This window comes from Pantherophis guttatus, chromosome 2 (assembly GCF_059756535.1).
Source record: "Pantherophis guttatus breed Tessera chromosome 2, ASM5975653v1, whole genome shotgun sequence".
In the NCBI taxonomy this organism is placed as follows: Eukaryota; Metazoa; Chordata; class Lepidosauria; order Squamata; family Colubridae; genus Pantherophis; species Pantherophis guttatus.
In genome coordinates this window covers 188964167-188982384 of record NC_142064.1, presented here as the reverse complement: position 1 = coordinate 188982384, position 18218 = coordinate 188964167, and the positions used below count along the sequence as shown (strand labels likewise).

The 18218-nt window shown below is 41.4% G+C and overlaps 1 protein-coding gene and 1 long non-coding RNA gene across 9 annotated transcripts in view; one reads left to right on the top strand and one right to left on the bottom strand.

Moving 5' to 3' along the window:
* Window positions 1-2: 2 nt before the first annotated feature.
* Window positions 3-17328, top strand: LOC117656700 (uncharacterized). The gene is made up of 5 exons (XR_015732567.1): window positions 3-95; window positions 11323-11491; window positions 12002-12158; window positions 15436-15537; window positions 16822-17328. It is a non-coding gene; the product is annotated as an uncharacterized LOC117656700 (long non-coding RNA).
* The window catches only part of FGF1 (fibroblast growth factor 1), a 48484-nt gene continuing 39085 nt past the window's right edge, over window positions 8820-18218 (bottom strand). For 7 of the 8 annotated variants that reach the window (XM_087887430.1, XM_087887428.1, XM_087887431.1 and 4 more), the window contains 2 exons: window positions 12151-12254; window positions 8820-11554 (listed from right to left, as the gene is read on the bottom strand). In XM_087887430.1, coding sequence (XP_087743556.1) covers window positions 11360-11554; window positions 12151-12254 — 299 coding nt within the window. In that variant the 3' untranslated portion in view covers window positions 8820-11359. The remainder of the gene's footprint in view (window positions 11555-12150; window positions 12255-18218) is intronic. The other variant, XM_087887434.1, reaches the window with a different exon arrangement.

Below are 18218 nucleotides of genomic sequence, written 5' to 3'. Positions count from 1 at the left end.
ACAGCTACTGAATGCAGGCAAAAGAGGCCCTGGGCTGAGTGCCTGTGAGGACTTGCTGTAATGAACGGCTGAAGACTACAATTATATGAAGACAGGTAAGGGTTATTTCAGCAGGCGTAAGCCACATCTTTTCACACGCATTTCCATCTCTGTGCAACAGATAGCACGTTTTAAAGAAGCTACTGGATTCTCATTTTGATGGGGCAGAGGTTATTCTTGTGTTCTGGATTTTTTTGTTTAATTTCAAATTTGTGTAATTCTTTTTTCTGGGTTATATGGAGATAATATAAATAATTAAAATATTAAATAGCAATAAAGCAATGAAGGCCAAGAAATAAAACCCCCAAAAGTAAAACCAACGAGAGAGAGAGAGAGAGAGAGAGAGAGAGAGAGAGAGAGGGAGAGAGCCCTCCAGGCTGGGAATTAAAACATAGAATAGAGTTGTAAGGGACCTTGGAGGTCTTCTAGTCCAACCCCCTGCTCAAGCATTCCAGACAAATGGCTGTCTAATCTCTTTTTAAAAGCCTCCAGTGATGGAGCACCCACAACTTCTGAAGGCAATCTATTCTATTGTTGATTACTCTCACGGTTAGGAAAGTTCTCCTTAGTCTGATCCACGGGAAGCAACGGTCAATTTTTGTTTCTCTTTCTTGGAAGTCCCAAAGGTGATTTTTTTTTCAAGAAGCAACTGGACTTTCTGGTTTTTTTCTTCTTCTTTGAAAACGTCTTCAAAGAAAAAAAAAAACCCAGAAAGTCCAATTGCCTCTTGAAAAAAAAATCACCTTTGGGACAACCATGACCTGGATGACTGAGAATCTCCAGAGACTCTTTAGCCCAGCTATCCTCCCACCTTCCAGCCCCGATTTTGGGACAACAGTTGTTAGGGGCGAACTTCATCCAGACGGCCGCTGTGCTTGGCCAGAGTTTTTTTTTTGAAGTAGAGAAGCAGATCGGGGTCTCTCGGCTCCAAAACACGCACAGCCGGAGCAGATGCCGCTTTATCTGCTTATCTCGCGTCTTGCAGATCCAGCCAGGATGACCCCAAGGGAGGCGTCTCCCTTCCCGCCCACCTCTCGCCACGTGTGGATCGCGGGGTGGGGGGGAGGAATCTGCCTAAGGACGAAGGAGGCCGAGAAAGGGTCGCCTTTGTCCTGCTTTCCCTCTCCGGAACTAGGGAGATAATCAGGCGTGGGATGGGATCACAGGCTTCCCTGCGCCAGGAAGGACCCGTTGTTCCCCGGCCTTGTCAGGAGGATCTTCCGGCCGCTTTGCTCCCGGTCTTCTCGGGTGCATTCCTCGCCTGCTTGCCTGCCAGCGCTTCGCGTTGAGAGAGGAAGCTCTCCCATTGCCCCCTCCAGCCCCTCTGCTTAATAGGCCCTTTCCTGCCCTTGATGGCACCCTCAGGCAGCCGCGGCGATGGCTTCCTAAATCACTTTGAATGGATTGGAAGCGCTGGCACGGAGGGTGGGCTTGGGGGGCCCCCTAATCCAGCTGAGCAGGAAGGCTTTAATAGGAAAATGTTGTTTGGCTGGAAGTTAGAAGGACAAATAAACCCAATCCGGAGACAATCAACCGATTTTATTTGCCAAATAAACAACTTTCCACCACGACCTCTTTGCAGGATTGCATAGTGTGTGTGTGTGTGTGTGTTTGTTTACATAGGTTTTTTTTTTAAAAAAAACGGCAATGGGAAATTTGGGTGTGCATCTGGGGTTGTGGAGAGACTGCAACCTCGTTAATTAAATTTAGTGAGCTGAATTCTCCAGGCTGATGCTATCGGGTCGCTTAATAATCTGGTTCATGCCCTCTGCAGAAATCAGAGTGCTTGGAAAGGCCCTATTGCACTTTATTGTTTAAAAACTGTCTTATTATTGGAATGCTTTCCCCCCATACAGATTAGATTTGTGTTATTAATTCTGACTCCAACACCAACTGTTACAAGGCGGCTTTTAAAAACCAAATAAATGAATGGAACCGGATGCTGTGTATCGGTTGATGAAATTTTCCCATGTTAGGGAATCTGAGAGTGGCAGGGTGGCTCAGCAGTTAAAATGCTGGGCTTGTCAACTGGAAAGCCCAGGTTTGACACCCCCATGCAACAGGTTGAGCTCCCATCCTTGCCCTTGAATTCCTGCCAGCCTAGCAGTTTGAAAGCATGCAAATGTGAGCATGCAAATAGGTACCACTTTGGTGGGAAGTAACAGTGCTCTGTGATGTCATGCTAGCCACATGACTGCAGAATTGTCTTCGGACAGCGCTGGCTCAATGACTTTGAAATGGAGATGACTGCCCCCTATAGTTGGCAATGACTAGCGGAGTAAAATCCTAGGGGGATCCTAGGGACTTGGACTTCGGACAGCTTTCATTTCTAATGTTATATTTGTTTTTAATTAAGGATCCAGCACATTTTAAAAATTGACCTTTCAAATATGATATGTAAAGTAAAAATAAGCCTACAAAGACAGTTGGCAATTTCTCATTTTCTTTTTTCTAATGTAGACAGGAGCAAAAGAATTCTGTAATTAAATTCTTCAGAATGTAACCCTGTTGTCTTGAAGTCTTTGGAAAGTTTCATTGCTAAAATGTAATGAATGCATCTAATGTCATGGCATTCTGGAATTTAGTTATTGTTCACCTTTATAATCTGATAGAAATGGGGAATTTGTGAGCCACCAGAATCTTGCTGAACAAGTCTTGGAAGCCCAAGCCAACATTGACAATGGTGATGGAAGTTCATCCGTGTTTGGATAACTATAGGTGCCTTGCTATAACAAATCTTATTGTAACATAAGTGAAAGGAGCTTATTCAGATAAGAGCACTAGGATGGAAATGTGATCAGCTTTTTAAAAAGAGAAATTCTGCACTATCACACTAATTTCTGCATGGACTCCCTGCCACCTGTGCATACCTTAAAGGATTTGGTTGTTGAATTAAGTTTATGAGAAAGGCCTTATGGAATCAGCTTAAAGAGATAAGTGCAGCATCTGGTTCCCACAATAACCAACTAAACTGGTTATTGAAAAGCTCACAAAAGAAGCATGAACACTAGAGCTGTTTCTGAGATACATTTCTTCCAGTACTGGAGTTCAGCATTTTCCATTTAAGGAAATACTGTTGATTAATAGGAAATATGGAATTAATTTTTGTATGTGTGATGTGCCAGTCCCAGCTCCCAATTCCTTTGTTACAGAGATTGGATTCCATTCTCCAATCTCTGTAACAATGCAGATCTGTAACATGCTTGAAGAACAGCGAAATAGCTGACCAATCAACCAGTGATGGTGGAAAACTATCCCAGCATACATGAGATAGGGCAGGGGAAACACCAACAAATGAAGAAATGGCATCTAAAATACCCATGGTGATACATGAGTATTTTATTTGCTGATATTGCTATTTCATATTATCATGAAGTGCTCAACAGATGCAAAAGGAATGAACTACCCATTCTGCTATTTAGATTAAGATGTTATTTAAAGAAAGAGGAAAGACATACTAACAACATGGCTCCAAATAATCTTCCGTGTTTAGGCTTTCTTATTTCTTTACATTGTCCATTTGATCATCATTTTACATCCAAATGCAATGTCAGACGAATGATATGTGTAAAACCCAACTCTCTTTCTCTATAGGGGTTTACATCTATTTCTACTTCCTTGCTCCATTTTATAGCTTGAACTTCCAGGCTCATTATTTAGCTCTCAACATGTAAAAAGCTGCAATTTCTACCTCCGCCAGTTTTCTTTCTTTTTTTAAAAAAAATGTACTATATATTCCCCCTTCTATAGCTATGGAAGGATTTACTAGAATCCCAAAACTTTGGAAAAGTTTCTACATTCCAAAAATTCCATGCCTCTTGTTGCTCCGATGTTTTTCTTAGTATTCTTTTCCTGTCCTCCCCATTCACAAACCCATAGCAAATTTACTTACCTTCTTTAAACTGCATCAGCTTGAGACCTATAATCTTTGAACTCCATTTCCATTTTAATTAATAAATGATTTGATAACTACCTACTACTTACAAAGGAAGAAAAGAGGTTTATGTTTCATCTCTAGTTATAAACTGGAGGAAAAGAGACACTCACTTGCTTCTTAAAATGCTGCTGGGACACAATCTGAGGCATAGTACCTGTGCTGGTTTAAACCCATTGAAACTAGTGGATTCAGACATGCTTTAACTTAATGCAGGACTGAGGCCCTCAGCCTTAGTATTTCCCCCTTGTTCATCCATCTGGAGCAATTACTGGGGATTATTTTTTCAAGCAGGAGTGTTGACATTTTTCCCCAGTTGGGTGTCAAGTATACACATGAAGTAAGGAATAGCTGGGCTTCAGATGTCTAATGAAAGGAATGCCCGGAGGTTAATGAGGTGCTGGAAAACAGCAGAATTAAATCCAATATTACCATTTTCCAGCTTTCAGGTTTAATTAGAAATCCCAGTCACCTGTGCATATACCAGGCACTTCCGCTTTCAGCCTGTTGGCAACCCAGATCCCTGTACCCATGGGAGTGGGGGAGAGGAAAGGCCCTGTTGGACAGGATTAGATAGCCCTCTCCTACTTTCTCCTGTTGCATCTGATTTCTATTCCACTATAATGCCAGGCCTCCACAACCCAATCTGAAGTGATATTAAATAGCTATGCTATTCAAGAGGGTCTTTTTCCTTTTCCCATTTTCTGCAAGAGTATAAGCTCGAATGTTTACAAATTTGGCAATTGCTCTGTTCTCACACATCCTTTCAACAATTATCTAAGGAGTGTGGTAGCTCACTTGGTTACAACGCTGGGTTGGAGGTTAGCGAGCCCGTGTTTGAGACCCAAGTGCTGTTACGTGGCAGGGTGAGCTCCCGTCATTCTCTCCAGCTCCTTGATGGGGATATGAAAGGAGCCCCTATGGGCATCCCCTGAGCAATGGTGATGTCCCTTGGCTAATCTTTTCATCCCGGAAGTGCCTTAAATGGTGTCTCCGACACAAACAGGTTGGGAACAATTATCCAGAAAAATAAAGTGGTTCTAGTTCTAGTTAAAGTGGCTCAGTGGCTAAGATGCTGAGCTTGTCGATCGAAAGGTCGGCAGTTCAGAGGTTCAAACCTTAGTGCCGTGTAATGGGATGAGCCCCCGTTACTTGTCCCAGGTTCTGCCAACCTAGCAGTTCGAAAGCATGTAAAAAAATGAAAGTAGAAAAATAAGGACCACCTGTGGTGGGAAGGTAACAGCGTTCTGTGCGCCTTTGGCGTTTAGTCATACTGGCCACATGACCACAGAGATGTCTTTGGACAGCGCTGGCTCTTTGGCTTTGAAACGGAGATGAGCAGCACCCCCTAGAGTCGGTGCACATATGTGCAAGGGGAATCTTTACCTTTACCTTTAGTTACAGCATGGTAGTAGATATGGACTAACCTGTAATAATATGTGGGAAAGATCTTGGGAGCCCTGCAAAGGGATACTTCAAGGAAATGGTCAGATAAGAGATAGCATAGCCTGCAGCTGCACATTAGGCAGAGTAAGAAGCTCAAAAGGGACCTTCCCTAATTTCTCAGGCTGTAAAAGAGATAGTGGTGAGGGTGATACTTTCTGACTTGCAAGATTCTGTCAATGTAGTTTTACAATGGAGCAAAGTTAGTTTATCTGGTTGTGAGTCCTATCTGATTTACCCGTGAGGCCCACATAACCTTATATTTTTGTTTAAATATTCAGCTGTTGTCTCTTATATGAAGTATAGATCACTGGTATATAAGAATGCTAATACAACATTTGTTTCAATAACAAAAAAAATGCCTTGCAGGAAATGAATGACATGAGGGCAAGTGGAAGCATGTGTGTAGTTCTAAACTCGGAGAGTGTTAATGGAAGAGGACATTCTACCTCCTTTGCAGGGATAAATATACTATAGTAATTAGATATTTTTCCTTGCTTGGAATTTCAGAAATGTGTTTCAAGTCTGCATATGTGTCTCAGCAGATGGCAGCAGTGAGCTGATCTTGTTTGATTTTGGAAGCCAAGCAAAATAAGCATTGGCTTATAGGAGATTGACTGTGAGGGAATTCTAGGATTTAGGTTAGATTGAGTAATTGAAACAAAGGGGAAAAAAATCCCAGAAGAAGTTAGTGATAAATTGCTTCCATATTGTTGCTAAGAAAATCTGATGATTGGGAAGTACTTTCAAAGCCCAATTGGCTCTTCCCAAAAGTGGAACCTTGGAGAGGTCATGGAGAATTCCTGAAATACAGGAAAAGTACTAGAAGAATGGAGAAAAGCTATACGCTGTCCAACTCTTCAAAAAATGGAAACTACTGGTCAGTACCAGGAAAAAGCTTGAAAAGACCGTCAAGAAATGGGGAAGCAATGAGAAAGGCATAAGGTAATTTCTAGAGATCACCATGTTTGTTTCTTTGCTTTTATTTTTTTAATCACAGGTCATTGCCATGCACATTTTATTGCTGTTTTTTTTTGACAGAGTGACTAGATTATAAATAAAAATGCTGTGGATGTAGTATACTAGAGATTTCAGGAAGTCATTTGATAAAACTGATCACAGTCATCTTCTTGATAAGTAGGAGCAATGTAGAATGGATGATTCCACTACCAGAATGATTCACATCTGGTCGAACTACTGAACCCAAAGCATAGAACCTAACAGATCTATAAAAGGAGGTATGAAGTGGGGTATCTCAGCATGGGACTTAGTACTCTTTGACATTTTTATAATTAACGAAGAAGAGGAGATAGAAGTGGGGGTGGGGGTAACATTTTGTCTCCTCAGAATATTGGTTTTGTTCAAAAGGATCTTGATAGAGTTCAACATTGGCCTTATCAAACAATATCCAACAGTGCAATGTATCCATATCAACAAAGGAAAAAAAACCCTGATGGCTTTAATAGGATGCCATATACACTATTTCTCTGAAAATAAGACCTATCCCAAAAATAAGACCTAGCATGTTTTCACACATGTGCCTAATATAAGCCCTATCCCCCCGCCCCCAAATAAGCTCTACTTAAGAGCCTGCACAGCTGGCCGGCTGCACATTCCATCTGGTTGCTTGCGGTGCCGCAGTCATGAGGTGAAGTGGGGGGGGTGGAGTTGCCCAGTGCACCCCGCAGCAGTTTACCTCAGGGCCCCCGCAGCCAGGCCACCCATGCCTGACACCTGCCTTGCCTCATGGCTGCGGCGTGTTGCTCGGCATCTTGTTCTGTTGCAAGCAGAAGAAGTGGGCCAGCAGCCACACAGGGTCCTGCTGGATATGGGTACTAGAGTTGCCATCGCGAGGTGAGGCAGATGTTGGGGCGTGGGTAGCCTGGCTGCGGGGCCCTGGGTTAGAACTGCATGGGGCAGTTCCAACCCCACCTCATGGCAGTGGCGCTGGCACACCGTGCGGCCTCCTGCCCTGCCACAAGCAAGCAGAAGTGGCCTCCCATACATGGGGGGAAGACACCCCCTGAAAATAAGTCCTAGTGCTTACTTTGGAGTCCAAAAGAAAATAAGACCCGGTCTTATTTTCGGGGAAACACGGGTAGTTAGCTAGTGAGAGATGATGTGATCTTAATTTGGTTGGCATTTTCCTTTGTTATATGGTTGCAGAAGAATGAATGAGGTAAGTTGGATCATAGACAGGATAAAGCCTGAAAGGAGTGAAGAAGATCATAAATAGAACAAATCTATGAGATTATGATTGGAAGCTATTTTACCAATGTATCAATTGCTAAAACTTGCTGAATTTGCTGGAGATTCGTCCTTCCCCAAATTGCTATTGTACTTGGATTGGAATAAAGATCAAAAATAAAAAAAAATTCAGAGCTTGCAAAAGGCATTTTCAAATAACTGCTTATGCTTGTTGCCCTCAAGCTGGCTAATTTCTAAGATCCTTTATGTCTGACTGCAGATTTCCTGCTCAGAAATCTAAGCTTGCCTGGATCAAAAGTTAACCAATATGCTTTAATTTCCCTTTCATTATGCGCTCCCCCTTTTTGACAAAAACAGTGAGCTCCTGTGGATGGCATTGCATTTATGTTATAGTATTTTGTGCAAGTATTTATTAAGTCCACAAGAATGTCAAGCAAACAACACTTTTCCACTACTGAGATGCACAGCGATATTGAGAAATGTATAAACTTGGGTTATAATTCAGTGCACATTTAAAACAGGGAAATATTTTCTTGAGCTGAGATGGACTTTTGTGCTACAGGGGCATATCTGTCGTTTTCTTGGCAACAATATTAAAAGTATTTTACTGTTGTTTCTTCCTGGGTGACCTGATCTAATCTGGTCTGATCTTTCAAGCTCATTCTAATGGATCACTACAGACACCTATCATGATGGTTCACGATAATTTCTGTTGGATGCTAGGAGAATTTCCCTGCGATTTGATGAACAGTTCTGTTGACATCAAAGGGAAGTGACTGAGAGTCACCCAGGCTTTGCCTCTTCATAGACAGAATATGAGATGTTAAATTGGGCAATATACCTGATCATGTAATCCAGCACTTCATTTGGCCTCTAAAGTCTAATAAAGAGATCTTGTGCTCGGACAGGCTATGTGGGTTATTTATGGCCCTCTGCATTGCTATCTTCAGATCCTATCTCTGCCCACAATCAACACAACAAATTTTTGAATTTTGGGTAAATTATGTTTTACAGAAAATTGATTTGGGAATTCAGTTAGGAAAGAGGCTGTAGGTATTCATGGACTTGCAGTGCCAGACTTGGAACAGGCAGTTCATTGCTAACAAAATGTTCCATGGCCATATCCCCTTCCTATTCCTGTTTGTTCTACTTATATGGCTCCTGAGTGGCTAGATTGGAATAAAACAGGCAAATATTTAAGTTGTAAATTTTCTTTAGTTACAGAAGCACAGTGCACAAACCAATACAACCCAAGAAAGCAGAGCTCTATGCAAGTAGTCTAACATAATCCAGGACCATGAACGAGTGGGCCCTCTTTATCGAAGGAGGAGCATGCTGTTGTCACTTGCAGTTTATTGGGCACTTCAGCACTTTCTTGCAAACATTATCTTCAAGCACAGGACAATGCAGCAATTAACAATGTATATATATATATATATTGAAGGTTCTGAATTATATACAGGATGGTAGAAGCCTATAATAATTTCCATTTGATTCTCCAATGTTCCTTTCCTAACTTTTGCTCTCCTATCTTCCATTGGAGGGGCTGTTGTATATGTAATATATGCATTATCTTTATAACCGTAGTATAATTACTCTCACTGGTTTATTCTTTCAAAGCCACAGACATTTCATGGAAATGAACCCATGAACCCATATGATACCGCTGATCTGGATATTAATAAGGTTCCCGCATATCTCGTTTTTGCCCATTGGATGAAATCTGGCAGAGTTTGTGCACTTCTGTTACAAGTCTCTTCTGTTAAACAGAGAGAAGCCTTTGGAATCATTTTCCCCCAGAGACCCATATGGCTCCGACACTGATTATGTTATATGGGGCTATTTTCCCAAGCTTTGGGCAAAGTCCTGGGTGAACCACTGTAATATTTGGGTACAAATACAATTTTACTCTTTTACCTATACAATATTATTCTTTTGTATTCAATCTATCTGAATGCATATCATCTGATTCCCTTTTATTGTTCTGCTTTTATTATGTCACCTGGAGTAGAGCATTTTTGAAATCAATATAAATCAATATAAATAAATAAATCTCACATGGAAAAAGTTAGTCAATTACTCTAACTCTGTGATGGCGAACCTATGGAACATGTAACCGTGTCAGTGGGCATGCCAGCTCAGCTCTGGTGCGCATGTGCGCGCCAGCCAACTGATTTTCGGGCCTTATGGGCAGGAAGGAAACAGCCTGTTTCCTGCCTCTGGAGGGCCTGGGGTGGGTGGGGGTGGGGAAGGCCTGTTTTTCTTTCTCACCTGGCTCCAGATCCTCTCTATGCATCTGGGGAGGGTGAAAACAGCCTTCCCCATCCCCTCGGAAGCCCTCTGGAGGCCTGAAATGGCCCATTTCCCAACGCCCGGTGGGACAGGAAGTGATGTTTTTTTGCTGTCTCCAGCCTCCTGAGACACCTAGAGACGCACGAACCTCCCCGCCCCCCCCTCCTGGCACATGATGGCAAAAAGGTTAGCCATCACTGCTGTAGCTACATACTGTAACAATGTTATCATCAGGCTTTTAATCAGAGGCAGTGTTCCCATGGTTTACAGATAGTCCTCAACTTACAACAGTTCATTTAGTGACTGTTCAAAATTACAACGTCGCTGAAAAAAGTTATGACCATTTTTCACACTTATGACCATTGCAGCACCCCATGGTCAATGATCAAAATTCAGATGCGTGGCAGTGGTTCAGTGTCCCAGGGTCACGGGATCACCTCTTGTGACCTTCTGAGAAGCAAAGTCAGTGGGGAATCCAGATTCACTTAACATGTTACTAATTTAATAAATGCAACAATTCACTTAACATCTGTGGCAAGAAAAGTCATAAAATGGGGCAAACTCACTTAACAAATTTTTCACTTAGCAACATAAATTTTGGACTCAATTGTGGTCGTAACTCGAGGACTACCTATATACGGCCAGTGGGATTTGTATCTACCAGTTTCCTGGCTTGGTGAGAAACAACTGGCTATACTGGAAAACCTCACATCAATACAGGGAAACTAATGCCGGGACCCAAACTTCTAAGTCATGAGATATAGGCACACAGTTAAACATGTAAAGACTCTAGATTTCAGTCTGATAGACTTGTATAATTTTCAGTTTTGTTGTAATAAGCTTGTGTGATTTAAACGGTTTGGGAGTGGGAAATTATATTCATAATTATGAATATTCATATCATATATATAATGTATATAATGTATAAGAAATATACATACATACATACGTACATACATACATACATACATACATACATACATATATATATATATATATATATATTTCTTTGCCCTTGGCACACAGTCTGTTGGTTTTAAATGGTTGTATAGTTTAAGTATTTTGCTTCTGTGTGATGCACAAATATTCTTAAAAGCCATCTTCTATAACCTTGAAATGGGCCTTGTGAATATGCGCTTTCAAAGTGGGAAGCTCTATTATAGGCTGTCTGTGGCTATGGGAATGATACTCTAAGATAAACACTTTTCTAGCCATGTTAACAGATTCATTTTGTACTTATTGCTATGGTATGCCAATGGAATTGTTGAGGCTGAATGGACATTTTAGAGATGCAGTATATATTTTCCATCTCAAGTACTTCGTGGTCCATCTTTCTGTTTGTTTCTAGTATGAGAGAGAATCAAAGGGGACAAAAGGGAAAGTTCACTGGCTGCTTAATTTTACAGGACAACTTTTCTAACGGAGGGGAGGAGCAGAAGCAATCTAATCAGGTGACACTGGCAGAGGAAGGAAAAGAATTGCGTTCTGGCCATAATTAGTCTTCGGTCCCAATTTGCTGTTTCCATTCTTCTTCAAGGCAACATACCAGTTCTTATCTGCGTGCATCTTTGACTTGTAAGTATTGTAATTGTTTTCTTCCAATTTCTCCAGGAACACACACTCTGCTGTTGGCAACTGCTAAAGAAAAAGAGTTTGGGAGCATTCAGAAGGGAAGCAAATACAATGACCAAAACCGTTTATGGCACTGAAGGACCATCGTGATTGTGTTTGGATTGTGGAAGAGTTGGACTCTTTCTGGTCCAACTTTAGAACTAGGTGGGAAAGTCTGAGTATCTGCTGCCTTTTGGCAGGTGATAAAATTAACCCTTTTGCTCCAGATCCTTGCTGCTTAGCAAGGTACTTTCCATTTATCTTGCAAGGCTGATAGCAAGTCTTCCCCTCAATTCTTTTTTATTACATAGACCAGCAAAAGCTAGCAAACCCGATTACTGGATGGGTCTTATTTCATTTAGATTTAAATATGTCTCAGTTCCTTCTAATGGTTTCATCTTATCTGGAGGAACACTGCCACTTTCTAAAATGTTTCAGAATGTTGTTTTTGAATATTTCTCTTTCTTTTTCCAGAAATAAAGATTGGCCAAAAAACATCCACTCAGCAGCAAAAACAAGTGACATTTAATTGTGCATGTGTGAATGATTTTTGATTCCAAGCTATCCAAGCTACAAGATCTTTGCTAGCCTCAAAGCTTCTATCATGGAAACTTTATACTTACCGAGCCATGTAAGCGTCCATTGATATCCATAGCCAAGTACAATCCAGATCCAATGCCCTTTATGTACACCGCACCAAAATATTCTGTGCTGAGCAGTAACTGAACTATAGTTTGAAAGAAAAAAAAAGGAGGGATTATGAGTCACTGTTAATACATAACTATTGTTGAAGCTGTGCAGTGCGGACTAAGTTAATTGCCAAGACTGATAATATAATGGTGTTATCCTAGGAAATTCTGATTTCATGAAAATGTGTGTGTCGGGCATGGTATAGCCTAATTGACTTGCCAAAGGAAGGATTGAGAACCTCATGCAGATCAGGGACCTCAACTTGCCAAGCCTGGTTTCCGAAGACAGAACCAAGGCTTTTCTGAATCCCTTCCTAGCTCTATACAAATATAATTGCATTAGCTTAATGGGCTGTGGAAAGTAAGGGCACTACCCAAGTTTATTTACACAGTCTGTACCAAGAAGTGTACTCTGTAACTAGGGTTATTCCACTGGCACATAACTGTTTAAAGAGTTTCCTCTGTAAATATTTTTTCATCAGGATGTCCAAGTTTAATAACTCATTTACAATAAATTCATTTCTAGCATTAGTTAGCAAACATACATTTTTTAAAAGAATGTGTTGGCTTGAAACTATTTCCAGGAGAAAAGAGAGAAAATTATAATTCAAGAGTGATACCTAATGATTTTTTTTTTACCCCTAATCAGCCCTTCCTTCCTTCCTTCCTTCCTTCCTTCCTTCCTTCCTTCCTTCCTTTCTTCCTTCCTTCCTTCCTTCCTTCCTTCCTTCCTCCCACCCTCCCTCCCTCCGTCCCTCCCTCCGTCCCTCCTCCCTCCCTTCCTGCCTTCTTACCTCCTGCTTTCCTGCCTTCCTGCCTGCCTGCTTCCCTCCCTGATGTGTTCAGGAATCTTTCCCCAAATTGGAATTTTTTAAAAATGTGTTGAATTACAGTACTGTTTCCGGAATTCCCAGCTATGGAAAATATTAGCCAGAACTTCTGGGAGCTTCAGGTTAGAAACAGAAGTAGAAGAAATAAATTCATATGTAAAAAACCAGAACTGAACACTAAATCAGGTGGTTGTTAGGAAATATTAACAAATTCAAAGGCTGTCATCACCCAACAGCTATGAAAACAGAATGCCTTTATGTGTGTGTGCTCCTGGTTTGCAAATACCCAGAATATCCGGCCATTTTTGAAAACCAAAGGCTGAATTAACAGGCAGCAGGATTTTTCTTACGATTTTATGACAACAAAAGCAAGCCCTTCAAACTTAGGGGTTTGGATTTTCTCAGTCATAGAAAAGCACAGACCCAAAAAGTGGGCAGGAACAAACAAAAGTAATGTTAATGTAGGACTTTTAAAAAAAATAAAATAAATCCAGTTAATATCCTTACTTCCCAGGTTAATAATGTTCTTCTTCTGTCACTTGGAGCACTAAAATTCCTTGGTTACACTTGAAGGAACTCTGGGGGTTCACTCCTTTTTGAAAAAAAAATCTTTTTAGAGTAGCATGCAATCCTAGAGCATCAAGTTGTACCTTTCATGCTGAAGTTGGGCCTATTTTGGGCAGCTTCAAAAAAGCCTGAAGCCTGGTCTGAAATGCAGATATGTGTGACGTACATATTAAAAAAAAAAAAAAAAAAGACTCGGGGAATGGAAAGCTCCATAAAAAAGCCGTCTTATACGTCTGAAAAAAATACCATACTGGAAAATTTCTCTATGGTTGCAGAGGGAAGACTTGAAAGAATGGCCTTACATTCAAACAGAAACTCTTGATCTTTTAAGGAGGCTTTAATTTGGATACCTGTCCTGACCAGTGCGACGGTGTCTATGGGGTTGGGGGTAAAGGAAAAAGTCAAGATAGCATCCACATCTACACACACACAAACACAGACACCTAGACACACAGACATAAACACACACACACACAGGCTGCCAGCCTGACTTTCTTTTTATTCCATTTCCCCTAGACCAGGGGACTGGATGTAATACTCCAGAACAGGGGTCTCTAACCTTGGCAACTTTAAGCCTGGAGGACTTCAACTCCTAGAATTCCCCAGCCAGCTTTGTCAAGGTTGGAGACCCCTGCTCCAGAAGGCTCCTACCTACTATAATTCATTGCCTCTCTCTATTTCATAGTATTTAAACATGTGTTGCTGGGGCTTCTATCCTTGATGAGCATGGAGACGATGAGAGACTTCCTCTATTAAACCTGCCAAGCAGGGGTGAAATCCAGCAGGTTCTGACTGGTTCTGGAGAATCGGCAGTGGAAATTTTGAGTAGTTCAGAGAACGGGCAAATACCACTGGCAAATACCACGCTGTCCCCAGAGTGGGATGGGAATGGAGATTTTGCAATATCCTTCCCCCAGGAGTGGGGAGGGATGGAGATTTAGCTGTATCCTTCCCCTGCTACGCCCACCAAGCCATGCCCACAGAACCAGTAGTAAAAAAATTTGGATTCCACCACTGCTGCCAAGCATTTATACAAGTAGTTTTTCTCTCATTCTCATAACTCCTGTCTAGCTGATGGATGTGCAGTTGCCGATCTAAACATCTTCCCTTCTGTTGCCATGAAATTAGTTTCTTTTCTTATCTGGTGCGTCCATTTATGGGACTGATTCACACATGCATTCTGCAATGGCATAATGGCTTCGAGGTAGATCTCTTTTTCGGGTTGGAGACTTGAAGTGGCTTTCTGTGCATTTTTGGCATTTGTCATCATGGCTGTGCTACTTCTTTTTCTTGTGGAAGTTTTCTCTAGTTACATGGGAAACTATTTCACCCAAGCCTAGATGCTAGGTATTGCTCCTATTACTTGGTTTTGCTTGAAGAGAAGTTACAAAGCCAGTGGACTGCTTTGAAAAGCTGGTTATCGGACAGTCAAGATAATGAATCATTGACACCTAGAAGAATAAGGGCAATAGGAACAGGCCAACCTGGTGTCCATGGTCATACTACCCCCGGAGTTCTGGGAGTTAAAGCTCCATACAATTGGAGGAAACCAGGTTGAACTGCTTTCTAGAAGAGAGATATGGTTTTGATTTACACTTTATATCTAAGCACTTTATCATAAGTGTTTTGACTAGGCTACTGCTGGAACCTAATGTTGAAATTCAAAGTGCTGGCAAAAGCTTGTGTTATATTTTAGCCGCGTTACACTTTCCATGCATGACATTTTAGTGAGTGGGAAAAGGCCTACAGCATGGATGGAAATGGCTGATTTTTAAGAAACCAACTCTATGAGACATGAAGAATTTGTTATATACATTTTTAGATTCTAGAGTGACCACAGGATATCAGCAAGTCCAGATCCCTGTAGGGGAGATCCAGAGGGGACAGTCAAGACATGAGGATACTTAGCCAAAATTTCTAAAAGGTGAGTCCCATTTAGCCTATGTAGCACTGGGGATTAGGCTGCCTCTTTGGGCACGGATTCCTGATAAGTGATTTCACAGCATGTGGCATTTTGTCTTGTGCTTGTTCTTGAAAACTGGAAGCACACTTGTGCTTTTACAGAGTCTCTACCTTGTTTGCTTTCCTACCTCTATCGCTTGAACAAGATTTCAGAAAGGCAATATGCCAGTTTACTCTACATTAGCGACTTCCTGCCTGTCCTTTGCTGTGTTTATTCAGGATGAGATCATCTTCATTCAGACCAGTGTTGAGGGTGCAAGCATGAGTATGTAAATGCTATTTCTAATAAACCTCAACCATAAACTGACTTCAGAAAAGAAGAGAGAGCAGAGCTGGGGCAGGGGCGGAAAACCAAGTGTTCTTGTGGCTTTTCTTTTTTTAAAATAAGTGCTTTTCTTAGAATTGGCCTGTGCATTTGACTCCATTTTCAGCACATCTTGCACCAAGGAATCCAGCTGGATTCCAGTTAGTCTCAGCAATGCACAATATATAAACTGAAGTACAGAAGACCCTACTGAGAACCCAAGTTGTTGTGCTTGTGTGTGTGCTGATCAAACACTGCTAATCTAGATGTAGTACAAATAGTAGCAATAAAGCTCAGCTTATTATTCTTTCATCTTCTGCCATCACGCTACTCAGTTTTCACTGACAAGAAATTTCATCCCAGCATCAAATATTTCAAGGTTTCTCATAGTATACATATGATTAATATATTAGAAATGCAGAAAAAGAGAAATGCTGAAGAAGATGTAGATAAATCATGCAGATATACTACAGAGTCATGCAGTTCATAAAGAAAACAGCCAATTTGTAAACCTGTAAAAGCACAAAGAAAGAGAAAGGCAGATTAACTGATAGCATGGGGAAACTTGCTTCCTATCAGAGGCCAAAGGCCACTTTTCTACGTTGCACTACCACTGAATAGATATTAGCAGAGATAGGGCCCTTCTAGATGAGATGTTAGTTGTACAGTCACTACACATCCTGATATGATTCAGATTTATGTTGGCAACTTTCACTTGTTACCCACCCATGTTTTTGCACTGATTCCATATTTTTCTTTCTTACCACATAAAAATCTGTTGAATAATAGAAACATGGAATAATTGAACTCTATTTTTTTTAAACAAGTAAAGCTCATCTCCCTTGAGTGAAGCTCAGTTGTTGATGATCTAGCGTTTCAACCATGTAGCTTCCTTTGCTATGATACAGAAGTCATTTGCCATTTTAGGATTTCTCTTTTAAGTTAATAGTTTGGGCTAGAATCTTGGGATTACCCGAGAGTCTCCCACTCAAACACTGTGGCCTGCCAGTGGCCTGCGCAGATCGTAGCTGATCCCGACAACGAGGAGGCTGGTGTGGTGTCGCCGATGCTCACGTCGGACAGCGAGGAGTCTGAAGAGGATGTGGTGCCAGAGGCAGATACTCAGCCAGGGCCTTCAGAACCTCCAGAGGCTCCTTCAAGTGGAGATAGCGAAGTGGAAGAGCCTCTTCTCAATGCTCGAGCACGCAGGGCTGCCAAAAGGCAGGAGTGGCTACTCAGGAGGTCGAGGTCTCCTCAAGAGTAAGGCTTCAGGATAACTGGCCACTCCCTTAGCCTATTTAAGTCATACACGGTTAGTAAGTTTCTTGCTGGAAACAACTTGTAATTATCATCAGGGCATTTTTGGAACAGTCTTATCGTATTTTGTTTTCTGGGCTGGTTGCCAACCTTTGCCGGACTTTGGTTTATTCTTGTTACTTAATAAATTTGATAAGGACTGTTGGTGTGTGTCAATATTTTTGGAAATCCGGAGCTGGGGCAGAACAGTCACTGACCAAGTTTGATCTGCTTAATTTTCAGATCAAATAAAGTCAGCTAAATGCAGCTATTGTGTTAGGTAGCACTAAATCTGGGACCATCTGTATACTAATAATAACCCTAATAATTACATCCTGTGATGATACCTTTAATACAGCCGCATCTGCCTATTTTAGGTCCTTAGGAAGGACTCAATAGGTGGAATCCAGCCAAATCCAGTCTGAACATCTGGCTGACTGTGCGATGAACCAAAATGATAATACCATCAAATATCCACATCAGCCACTTGATCGGTACACATGCCAAATCCAGTCCGAGCATCTGGCTGATTGTGCAGTGAACCATAATGATATATCCTGTAGCAATATCTTTAATATTATTAAACAACAATATCTGCCTATCCCCTGTCCTTTGGAAGGACTAGATAAGTGGATCAAAATCCCAAACCCAGCCTAAACATCTGACTGACTCTGCAATCAACCAGAATAATAATATCTCCCAGCTAAAGTCCCACTTTAGGCATGATGTCAGCTGGATGATATTGGGCCACTCATTATCTCTCAGTCCTAAGAAGAAGCAGGGGATGGCAAATTAGTTCAGAATCTTGCAAAGAAAATGACAGGGATTGTCCAGGCAATCACCAGGAGTCAAGATTAATTCAAAGGCACAAAAAAACCCCAAGACAAAATAAAAGGGGAAAAAAATCCCAAAGGAGGGAGAGGGTTTCACTCTCTGCCTTGTCTCGTCTACTTCCTATCCTGATAGGAGATAAATCTCAGGCATCTGATTGGATATTTTGCCTCTATACAGTTAGGGAGCCTGATTGATGGGTTACAATTTTG